The sequence below is a fragment of the Thalassophryne amazonica genome, chromosome 18 (genome assembly GCF_902500255.1).
Source record: "Thalassophryne amazonica chromosome 18, fThaAma1.1, whole genome shotgun sequence".
In the NCBI taxonomy this organism is placed as follows: Eukaryota; Metazoa; Chordata; class Actinopteri; order Batrachoidiformes; family Batrachoididae; genus Thalassophryne; species Thalassophryne amazonica.
Window position 1 is genome coordinate 39829024 of NC_047120.1, and position 12806 is coordinate 39841829.

Sequence of the window (12806 nt, forward strand, 5' to 3'; positions counted from 1 at the left end):
CTAATGTTTACTCTTCTAATGTATAAAGCTGACCACATGTGCATTCTATGCACAGCCACAGTAATTATGCAATCGACACCAAACTTGGTATGGTGACTGGGGACACCAAGGGGGGAGGTCACTGGAGCCCTTAGGTTGAAAGCATAAGTGCACGAACACACACATGGTCAACCTTAAATGTTAGATCACAACCCGCTCACTGGAGCCCTTATTTTCGCAGTTCACGTGGTACTCAGGTCAGGTAGCAAGCATCACACTTTATTTACTACGTAATAACTGCTGGCGAGGGTGCACTTTAATTACAATCCGAAAGTCCCAGCGCACTCTGCGTGTGAGTTAAGGTGTACATTTTTGTCAATTAAAATATACCTGTTGTGTGCTGCATGCCAGAGCATTGCAGTGATATGACATGCTATCAGCTTTTATCATCATTCACGTGAGTCTCATGAATGTCACAAATTGCTCGATGAAAATTAATGATGACAACACACACAAAATGCAGTGCAACTTACTACACCTTGAAATATGACATGGCTAAAATTCTTCATTACCCATGCATAGAATGGGTAACTCAGCTAGTTTTAATATAAATAAGTAAAACACGGGACTACTTTTCACATTTAAGACATAATTTAAGTAATAATACAACAATTAATTTTAGGTCATCTCATGAAAATTATACAAGAAAACCAGGCTGTTTTAAAATCAGGACTTTACAATCATGTTATTGAGTAATCATCAACGGCAATCTTTATGTTGAACAGCGGTGCGCAAAGCTGATACTTCATTAGGGGTGCGCAAACGTGATACTTCATTAGGGGTGCGCAAACGTGATACTTCATTAGGGGTGCGCAAACGTGATACTTCATTAGGGGTGCGCAAACGTGATACTTCATTAGGGGTGCGCAAACGTGATACTTCATTACCTTGCCGCTGCCAATTTTCTTTTAGGAGACATACTGGAGCTTCTCTGCAAAAATATCTGGAGCTGGCCGCGAGTGAGAGGCCTGCATGCAGCGCGCTAGCGTTTTTATATTGACTGCCGCCTATCGGCCATTTGGAACACCATTAACCGGGAGGTGGCATTTAGAACGGCGTACTGTCCGCTAGCGCCGCTGTTTTGTCTGCCTCTGTCGCCGGTTAAAACGCCCTTGAGGACGCCGATGTGGGCTCTATCTCCGTTTTACACGCCGTTGATTAGGGATACAACGCCGGCCGCCAATTACGGCGGTGTAAACTGCGGCACTACAGGAAGGGGCAGGATGAAACGGCGATTAAAAAGTATCAAACGCTGTTGTTCGTGTTGTCTCCGTCGTCACGCGAATTCTCCGGGAGCGCTCCCGGAATTATTCAACATGTTGAATAATTTTTTCAACGATTCCCGGTAAAGCCGGAACTAAGCCACGCCCCCTAGTGCCGGCATTAACAACGGCGTGTGATCCTTAAGACGGCCAAAAACTCTTCCGGGAGCTCTTACCATCTATGTGTAAACGGGGCTTTACCAAGAGGTCTGGTTCAGAAGCAGAGGGTAGCCTTGTGGCGGAGACTGAGCAACACGTTGAGGAGGGGAAAAGGAAGGAGAAGAAAAGGCTGATGATCTCCCTCCCCCTGCAGTGACAGAGGCATCTATTCCTGCTGCTTCAGCCTATTATACTCTGGGGGCGGTGCCTATATGCAAAAGTTCCTGGAGTAACGCAGGATTTGCCTGGATAAATCCAGCGGTACACAGGGCATTATCGGCGGTAGCAGAACACCGCCGTTCTCACGCACGTCTTAACCTGCGATTGTAAAGGATAGAACTGGGTATTAACCCCCGTTGCCTGACGTGTGCCAGATGCTACGGCGTCAAAACGCCGCTTTATTCAGCAGATTTAGCGGCGTTTTATCCGTGTATTTGCGGCTAGTACGGCGGTCAAAACGCCGGCGAAATGCCCCGCCCCTTTCCACCGCGTAAACAGCTGGAACTACCGCGAACTTTGGTCTACGTACTACCCGCCGACAAAACCGTCTATGTGTAAATGGGGCTTAAGGGTTGCGCAAAGGTGATATTTCATTAGGGTTGTGCAAAGGTGATATTTCATTAGGGTTGTGTAAAGGTCATATTTCATTAGGACTGTGCAAAGGTGATACTTCATTAGGGGTGTGCAAAGGTGATATTTCATTAGGGGTGCGCAAAGGTGATGCTTCATTAGGGGTGCGCAAAGGTGATGCTTCATTAGGGGTGCGCAAAGGTGATGCTTCATTAGGGGTGCGCAAAGGTGATACTTCATTAGGGGTGCGCAAACGTGATACTTCATTACCTTGCCGCTGCCAATTTTCTTTTAGGAGGCATCCTGGAGCTTCTCTGCAAAAATATCTGGAGCTGGCCGCGAGTGAGAGGCCTGCATGCAGCGCGCTAGCGTTTTTATATTGACCGCCGCCTATCGGCCGTTTGGAACACCGTTAACCGGGAGGTGGCGTTTAGAACGGCGTACTGTCCGCTAGCGCCGCTGATTTGTCTGCCTCTGTCGCCGGTTATAACGCCCTTGAGGACGCCGATGTGGGCTCTATCTCCATTTTACACGCCGTTGATTAGGGATACAACGCCGGCCGCCAATTACGGCGGTGTAAACTGCGGCACTACAGGAAGGGGCAGGATGAAACGGCGATTAAAAAGTATCAAACGCTGTTGTTCGTGTTGTCTCCGTCGTCACGCGAATTCTCCGGGAGCGCTCCCGGAATTATTCAACATGTTGAATAATTTTTTCGACGATTCCCGGTAAAGCCGGAACTAAGCCACGCCCCCTAGTGCCGGCATTAACAACGGCGTGTGATCCTTAAGACGGCCAAAAACTCTTCCGGGAGCTCTTACCATCTATGTGTAAACGGGGTTTTACCAAGAGGTCTGGTTCAGAAGCAGAGGGTAGCCCTGTGGCGGAGACTGAGCAACACGTTGAGGAGGGGAAAAGGAAGGAGAAGAAAAGGCTGATGATCTCCCTCCCCCTGCAGTGACAGAGGCATGTATTCCTGCTGCTTCAGCCTATTATAGTCTGGGGGCGGTGCCTATAAGCAAAAGTTCCTGGAGTAACGCAGGATTTGCCTGGATAAATCCAGCGGTACACAGGGCATTATCGGCGGTAGCAGAACACCGCCGTTCTCACGCACGTCTTAACCTGCAATTGTAAAGGATAGAACTGGGTATTAACCCCCGTTGCCTGACATGTGCCAGATGCTACGGCGTCAAAACGCCGCTTTATTCAGCAAATTTAGCTGCGTTTTATCCGCGTATTTGCGGCTAGTACGGCGGTCAAAACGCCGGCGAAATGCTCCGCCCCTTTCCACCGCGTAAACAGCTGGAACTACCGCGAACTTTGGTCTACGTACTACCCGCCGACAAAACCGTCTATGTGTAAATGGGGCTTAAGGGTGTGCAAAGGTGATATTTCATTAGGGTTGTGCAAAGGTGATATTTCATTAGGGTTGTGCAAAGGTCATATTTCATTAGGGTTGTGCAAAGGTGATACGTCATTAGGGGTGTGCCAAGGTCATATTTCATTAGGGTTGTGCAAAGGTGATACTTCATTAGGGTTGTGCAAAGGTGATACTTCATTAGGGGTGTGCAAAGGTGAGATTTCATTAGGGTTATGCAAAGGTGATACGTCATTAGGGGTGTGCCAAGGTCATATTTCATTAGGGTTGTGCAAAGGTGATACTTCATTAGGGGTGTGCAAAGGTCATATTTCATTAGGGTTGTGCAAAGGTGATACTTCATTAGGGGTGTGCAAAGGTGAGATTTCATTAGGGTTATGCAAAGGTGATATTTCATTAGGGTTGTGCAAAGGTGATATTTCATTAGGGGTGTGCAAAGGTGATATTTCATTAGGGTTGTGCAAAGGTGATACTTCATTAGGGTTGTGCAAAGGTGATACTTCATTAGGGGTGTGCAAAGGTGATATTTCATTAGGGTTGTGCAAAGGTCATATTTCATTAGGGTTGTGCAAAGGTCATATTTCATTAGGGGTGTGCAAAGGTGTTATTTCATTATGGGTGTGCAAAGGTGGTATTTCATTAGGGTTGTGCAAAGGTCATATTTCATTAGGGTTGTGCAAAGGTCATATTTCATTAGGGTTGTGCAAAGGTCATATTTCATTAGGGTTGTGCAAAGGTGATACTTCATTAGGGGTGTGCAAAGGTGATATTTCATTAGGGGTGTGCAAAGGTGGTATTTCATTAGGGGTGTGCAAAGGTGATATTTCAGTGGGAGTGTCCAAAGGTGATATTTCAAATTGGCATTGGTCTGATATTGGCCAAATCTATTGGCTTGGCTACTGGAACTTCAAAAAAAAACAAAAAAAAAAAAAACACACTCTGATCCAAGTTTTCCATCCGGGTCATGTTGTGAGCTATGAATGTTTTAGTTTTGGGGAGAAGAATATTTGTTTCACAGTTGGAGTTGACCAAACATTGACAAATGTATCAGTATCTGGATATCTTGAAGGTTCCAGTATCTGTATCATGTATGAAAAATGTGTTTTCATGCAATCTGAAAGCCTAAAACGTCGTCAGAGTTGTCATTTCTGTTCTGATGGCCTCTCTCAAAGTCTCCCTCTTGTATATTCAGTAACTTGAAAATAAGCACCAGGAATTTCTATAGGATCAGACATTAAATCAAATGTTATTGGTGCACGATATGATTTGATTGTTTATTGCAGTTGAGGTTTTTGAGGATTTGCTGATGAAAAAAAAATATCAGTATGAAGACGGCTGGTACCTTTCATCTTTGTTCATACGAATGCATCCCTCAATGATCTCCTTCAGCTCCGGGACTTTGACTTTATAAAAGCTGTCAGGTTTGATTCCCTGTAAGGCAAACAAAAACAAAAAAAAAAAAGGGGGAAAAAGAGATAGCTTTACTGAAACTGTTGTACCTCATATCACATCACATGATGCAAGAAAGATTTATATTTGGTGTTACAGTGATAAGAAGAATAACTTATTGGCCACGAAATTAATTTCCTGCAACATTCCACAGTTTTCCCATCAGAGGCTCAGTTTGAGGCAACAACAGCCACTCCCACCTGCACGTGACGTCAATGTAATGCTCCGCTTGATGACGTCTGCTAAAGACCAGCATGACATTAAAGAGTGCAAGCATGTCAACATGGGGGGGGGGGGGGCGCTATAAAAGCTCAGGAAGTGGGTAAAACGAAAACAGGCAATCCTCATCCTGTCTTCCTTCACTCTGTCTTTTTTTTTTTAATTCAGACCACAGAGATAATCTGAGGACAGAAAAAGATCATGGGGACACTCACAAGCAGCATGAGAGTTACAGCAACACTTTAAAAACACAGATAAGAAATGATATGTGTGTGTGTGTGTCTGTGTGTGTGTGTGTTCTCCACTCAGATTGCAACAGCCAATCACAGATTAGCCTTTCTGTCCATCATTTACCTGTATTTTGGCATGCTTGGCTCCAGAAAGTTATGTTGGATCCAAAAAGGCTAGGACCAAAAGTTATATTGGATCGGTTCCCACTGACCAATAGCGTTAGAGCTTACTGCCAACAGCTAGCCAATCAGAGCGCAGCATACGAAGGTCAGGAACTAGCTGACAGACGCTGGTTGAAAAAAATGGCAACAAACATGTCAACAACAGCAGAAAATTATCTGCCAGAGGTTTGCTGAGTTCACAGAGGAGGAACTGGTGGAATTATTGAACTCCAAGGATGCCAGAAACACTAAGAAGGTAGACAAGCTACTGATGTTTTAGAAGCATTCATCGCATCAGAATCAATCATATGCTGTTCACAACAAAATAAACTGATCTAATTTACTTGACTCTTTGTTGTTTGCTTAATTTGGGAGGGGGGTGGAGAACATAACAATTGATGGATGGCAAGTCGTCCAACATAGAGAAATATTGGCTACGCCTCGTCCAATATAACTTTTCTGAATCCAATATTTCTCTATGTTGGACTCCTTACCATCCATTATTTGTATAATATATATAAACAATTTCTATCTATCAAACTGGAGTGTTGTGTTGATGTACAGGGGGGGAATCTTTCTAATCCAATCTTATAGACTATATATATTTTCTAAGCATCATCGGTGTTATACACTTACGATTGTGTATTGTGATACAATGTCCATTAAATATTTATGTAAAGTCCACAGTAAGGTATTGTGTTGTTCATAAAGGATCCACTCGTGTCTGAGCTGTTGGCATTTTCTCCTTCTCCATCTCCAGCCTTCGTCAGAGTCCGTTTGCTCCACTTATGCAACACACGTGAAAGAAAAAGCCTTCTTTGTCGAGTAGAGACAGACATATTTTCCAAAACATATAATTCTACAGTTGCTTGCTCATGCCCGCTGTTGCGTCATCGCTTTCCTTGGCATGTGAAATATGGAAGCCTTTATTTGCTACCATTTTAAAAGCCACTGCAGTGAGTCTGGGCTTCTGTTGAACACCCAAAATGGATTTATGCATGCAGCCGCTGGGCTGGGATTCAAGCCATGTTCAGCTCTGGATGCCGACGCTCAAGACAAGGTTCACTTTTACAGTTGACACACGTACTGTATGCTTCAGAAAACATGTCATTTAAAGTTTTTAGAAAGAAATGTACCTTGTGGGCATGATGACATTAGGACCTGCGAAACTGTAATGATTGTAGACTAAAAACAGAAAAGTGGTCAGATCACGGTACAGTGCTGTTCCCTCACCTCGTAACTAAAACAAAGCCTTTAAATCTATGTGGTCCTCACATTTAAGGATTTAAACTATCCAGATGTACATTCAGTTCTCCGTAGTATAATTCCCCCAGAACGAGGAAGGTGGTCGACACATGTTAGTAATTATGCCAACTACTGGCAGGATTTGAAGAAAGAAAGAAAAAAAATCTGTTCTTATTACTCACACTAGTGACTTTGCGGTAGATTTGAGCAGCGTTTTGGCACTCGGAGTATGGGTACTCAGACGTGGCCATCTCCAGGATGCACATTCCAAAGGCGTACACATCCACCACTTCGTCATACTTCTCCTCGTACATCTCTGGGGCCATGAACTCTGGTGTTCCTGCAGGCATTCAGAGGACAATCATTATTCTGGTGGTACCCCAATTATACTCAACAAAAATATAAATGCATTGATTTTGTTTGTACTCTTCTGTGCGCACAAAAGGTTTATTTTCTTTGAATTTTGTTCACAAAGTTGTTCAAAGTGGGCAATTCACCTTTGCTAAAAAAATTCAGTTATATGCGCCATATCAAGATACTTATTTAACAGCATGGTTATTGCACAAATGTGCATTAGACTGTTCAAATAAAAGGCTGCTCTAAAATGTGCAATTAATCTTGAGGGGAAAAAACTTTATTTGGTCAAGTATGTGGACGTGGCTGTCCTGGGATGGCATGGAAATACAACGTGTGTGGCACTGGCGGGCACAGCTAGCATAAATGTTAGCTTCAAGAACTGCTAATCCACCAACTGAAAAGGTCAATTGTGATAACGCTAAACTGAAACTGTGAAAACTACTGCTAACCGTCCATCCATCCATCCATCATAACGAAAGAACGTGCGGGCAGAGTCGCATGTCGGGCCGGACCCGACCGCGGGGGATCGCGTCAGGAAAAACACCTCCGTTGGAAACCTTAACAGGCAAGTTGGAACACGCCCAAGCTGTTAAACAATTTCTCAGTTACTCACTTGTTGAAAGCCATCAAAAGCCGCCTGAATTTTACAAATGGTTTTCAACACGGAGGTGTTTTTCCTGTCGCGGCGCACACAGATTTGCCGAATCGTCACGGAAACGACTCGGCGAATTTGCGCGCACGTCTTTCATTAAAAAATGTCCTTAAACAGTGGAATGTCCGTATAAAGTCCTCATGCCGGCCTCTTTTGAATCTTCTCTGTTCTCTCACGACGTCCTGGATGAATTAAGCCTTAAATTAGGATGTTTTCAGGTTGAAACAGGCCGACGACGGCGCCTGGAAGCGCTGCACGACGTCCTGCTCCGTGGGAAGTCCTTACACCGACAGAAACACCCCATAATCTCTCATCAGCCGTTAAACTTTTCACCGAAAACCAGCTTAATTTCTCGAATAGTGTCCACTCGGATATTCCTCACAGATCCGGAAAAAATTTTGATAAAGCAACGCGCGCCGTCTCGAGCAGTGTGTGAAACAAAGGAATTCAGCCGAGAGGGCGGGACCACATCTCACTCAAGGCCTGCCCACAGGGAAATGACGTCACCGACACGCGTGAAAAAAACTCACGCATGCGCACGAGGGTTCAAGCATGATTGGTGTAATCGCACGTCATTCAAATCCATATAGTTAAAAAAAAATAAATAAAAGGGTCGGTTTATTATCTAATAGACCTCGTACATTCATTCTTTCATTTTCTATGCCCTCCTTCTAATACTAAGGGTAACGGGGGAGCTGGAGCCGATCCCAGGTCACTTTCCATTCAACATACAATTTATTCACAGTACAGAAAGTATTAGAGAATAGGAATTTTAAGAATTAAAAACACACATGAAGTTATTTTATCTCCTTGAGGTGATGCTTGTTGGCTTGGCGCAATGTCTCAAATTTACTTATTGGATTAAGGTATTAGCTGCAGCAGGAACAAACATTATTGTTAAAAGTTTATTCAAGACAATCTTAGTTAACTTGAAGTCAGCAGAACTACATCTAGTGGAAGGTAACTCGTCCACTCATGGCTTTCAAAGTTAGCTGGATAGGTAATCCTCCATTGAAAAAGGTAGTTTCAGTAATTAGCCATTAGCTGATTAGCTGACCTGTGCCCACCCTTGTCTGAGGTTGTAAGACTGGTTAGAAACGACAACGGAAGCAGCCTACAGTAGCGAAATAAATATTCAGTTTGGGGAACTTTCCAGCAGTAAGTGTGCTGATTGTGCACTCACTCAAAACCTTAAATTTGTGAACAAAATTCAAGAGAAAATAAGCTTTTTGTAGACATAGAAGAAATCTTAGATCTTGTACTTCAAATCATGAAGTGTTATCCTTGTATTTTTGTTGGATACATGTCTGAGATAGACTTTCTATCAGATTTAATGTGTACAAATACAACATTGTATCCATACCAATGACACTTTTCGCAAAAGAGGCACTTTTGAGTGTGGCCAGCCCCAGATCTCCTATCTTGACAGATCCAGTGGGGCCGGTGATGAAGATGTTGTCACACTTGAGGTCCCGGTGGATGATAGGAGGGGTGCGTGTATGCAGGAAGTGTAGCCCTTTGAGGATTTGACGGCTCCAGCGCTGCAACAGCTTCAGCTTCATCTCCTTGAACCTCTTCAAGTACCTAAAACAAGAGACAAGAATAAACATACAGCAAGAGGAAGCTTTTAAGAGCCGATACATAACTCATGTCCTATTTTGACATACAAGAGGAAATTTTAAACTGTGCAAGTTTCCTGAATTCTGTCCCACAATGTGTTATCCAGATTTGAGATATTTTGAACATTTTGTCAAATACTCATCCGAAAGAAAAAAAATGAAATAAATTAAAGTTTGACTGTTTTTCAGTCTTATGAGTGATCTGAATATTACAATATATTCTGTGACCTGATTGAGAATTTTAATGATTTCAGTCTTTCCTAATTGCAAATATTGCACTTCATGAACATACAGTGCATCTGGAAAATATGAATAGCACTTCACTTTTTCCACATTTTGTTGTGTTACAGCCTTATTCCAAAATGGATGAAATTCATTTTTTTTCCGCAAAATTCTACACACAATACCCCATAATAACAATGTGAGAAAGTCTGAGATTTTTGCAAATTTATTAAAAAAAAAACACTAACAAATCACAGTACGTAAGTATTCACAGCTTTAGCCATGAAACGCAAAACTGAGCTCAGGTGCATCCTGTTTCCCCTGATCATCCTTGAGATGTTCCTACAGCTTAATGGGGTATTTTCAAGATCCCGCTAGACAGCGCCTACGTGCAAGCGTGATGACGTCACAACTTTATCTGGTTAGGGAGACGCGGTTTTGCTCAATAACAAGAACTGTCAAGAAACTTTCTAGTGTGTGGCTGGAGTTGTGTGGTGGTAGGAATAGCCTTTTGAATGCTTGAATAACGATGTCAGTCACACAAATACATCAGATAATAGTGAAAAGACATTCATTGTGCCCAGAATGTTGGTATTTTGGTCGTTGAACCTTCCTAGCAATGAAGCCCCGGTCAAATGGCACTAACGAAAGACACTGGAGCCAAAACAAAACCGTCGTCCAGTTTCATTCTTGTACGAATAGCGATGACAACTTCAAGCTATCCATATTCCGTTTTGCTTTCTGTCTTGACAGTTCCTCATTGCTTGCGTAATTCCCGTACCGTCAGCGTTCCGCTTGACTGTGGTCCAACTTCGTCCAACCTCCCAAGCCTGACGTCTTGCACGAACATTGTACACACACACAAACGACTGTTCGCATGCCGCCTTTGGCTGTAGAGGCTGTGCGCACACACATGAACGGCTGTGCGTCAGTTCGCATGCCATCTTTGTACCATCTTTGGCTGTAGAGGCTGTGCGCCACTTTTTTTGTGTTGTGAGTACAGTTTTGAGGGAAAAAAATAATTTACTCAAGTTTGGAATGAGACTGTAACATAACAAAATGTGGAAATAGTGAAGCGCTGTGAATACTTTCTGGATGCACCGTATGAAATTTCAAAGTCAATGCACAACAAAAATGTGCAGCAATTACAGAATTATGTTCTGAATAGAAACAAACACTTGGCTTGTTTTGCCACGTTTATAGGTAAATTAAAAAATAAAAAAAGAACTTCCCTTCATTTTCTATGACAGCTAATAGTCAAATATGAGAAAACATGACACGTGAAGAAATATTGTTATCTGCAAAGATTGCGCTAAAGACAGACTTACTGGCAACCAGCATCTCCTGCTGCAGATACCAAACTGTCACAGTGTCCAAACTTCTGCAGGTACCATTTTGGTAACAAGCAAAACACACTATGCCCACTGCATGTTTCTTTAATCTACTTTGGCCTGCCTAACATAATATTTTCAGAGACCCAGCATAGAAATGGAGTGTTTACAGAACATGTTAAGCTGCAGTCACCACCAAACTACTAAACATCTTCATGTCCAGCGCTCAGTGGTAAAAAGAAATGGACTACATTTCTATAGCGCTTTTTCATCTGATGCAGATACTCAAAGCACTTTACGGTGATGCCTCACATTCACACGCACCAATGTCAGCGTGCTGCCATGCACACAGAGAGCAACCCCAGACCCTCAGTTGAACTTTGAGACATCACCACCAGTGGTCCCACTGACCCACTTGCAGGGTCGAGTACAGTCTTCTGTCAGGTGGTGCACATTCTTCATTCGTCAACTTAAATAAATTTACCAAAATGCATTTTTCTGGTGGAAAACAGTCAAGCCAAGCTAAGTGTGGGAGCATGAGCTGGTGCTACACTGCACCGCATCCACGACACCGCCTTGGGTCCTAGATGGCAACCACCTAGGCATACAACCGGTCCATTCCAACATCTCTAAAATAACTGTCTATCTACTGTGTTCAAAATAATGTTAAAACAGGGCCCTGTGTGCTGTCTATGAGGTACAATAACAGAGGGTGTGGATTTATTGGTTCAGGACTCTTTGGTGTAAGTTGGCCTTCACCAGAGGCTACAGGAAAACAAAACAACACACTAAAACAAAATATAATCTCATTTAATGAGTGGCTGGGGGAAATGAACAAAGTAGTTAATTATGAGCAACTGATCTTAAAATTGAAAAACAGACAAAAAGTGTTTTTTTTTAATGTTGGGCCTTTTTATGAACAGGCATTCATAGTGTTGGGGAGGTGATGGTCCAGTGGTTAAGCGGTGGGTTTGAGACCAGAGGATCCTCGGGTCAGGCCAGAAAATCACTAAGGGCCCTTGTGCAAGGTCCTTAATCCTCAAGTTGATCCCGGTGTGTACTGAGCACCTTGCATGGCAGCACCCTGACATCAGTGTGTGAATGGGTGAATGTGAGGCATCACTGTAAAGCACGTTGAGCTTCTGATTCAGATGTAAAAGCACTATATAAATCCAGTCCATTTATCAAGAAGCCAAGTCAAATCAAGTCTGGGAGCATGCACTGGTTCCCCATCCACAACAGCACGGAACCACTTTGGCTCCTGGATGCCAACCACACAGACAGACAACCAGTCCATTCCCGCATCTGTAAAATAACCATGTATCTGTCACACCCAGGTGAAACGGTCGATTGATCAAAAAGGAGTCCTCCTTTTGAAGGTTGGTCAGTGAACTCTGGAGGCACGAGGACCCGTGAATTTGAATCGTTACTTGCCATGTGGGCCAAAACATCCAGGAATCGACTGAACACACTTACGTTTTAAGAGTGCCTGAGGTCATGAGTTCAGTCACCAAGATGATGCACTTGTGGCCCTTCACTGTGGACTTCCAGGAGTCATGGAATCGGACAATGTTGGGGTGCTGCAGCCCCTTCAGCATCTCCACCTCCTCGCTGAAACGCTGTCGCTCCGCCTTGGTCAGCTTCCGGGTCTAGAGAGGAAATAACAGTCAGGTCAAATGATGTCACCTGTATGTTCGGACACACGTTTGATAAATCGTTGCTAGTTCAGCTAATTAGTTCATCAAACCACAAACTCATCCATTCCCGAGACCCTCGGATTACATAATCGCACTTAGTTCCCAGTAAGGGAGGGGGCGAGTGGGAGTGGGGGCTGTTTTCAAGGTCTCCAAAATCCACCCAGACCTGAACCAAATGTTGCAATCACGCTGACAGAACAAACAAAGACGTTTTT

At 43.5% G+C, this 12806-nt stretch overlaps 1 protein-coding gene across 1 annotated transcript in view; it reads right to left on the reverse strand.

Moving 5' to 3' along the window:
- wnk4a (WNK lysine deficient protein kinase 4a) overlaps window positions 1-12806 on the reverse strand; it is an 89924-nt gene that overhangs the window by 53321 nt on the left and 23797 nt on the right. The window contains 4 exon segments of the mRNA XM_034193226.1: window positions 4751-4839; window positions 6896-7053; window positions 9086-9306; window positions 12371-12543. Of these exon segments, the coding sequence (XP_034049117.1) occupies window positions 4751-4839; window positions 6896-7053; window positions 9086-9306; window positions 12371-12543 (641 nt within the window).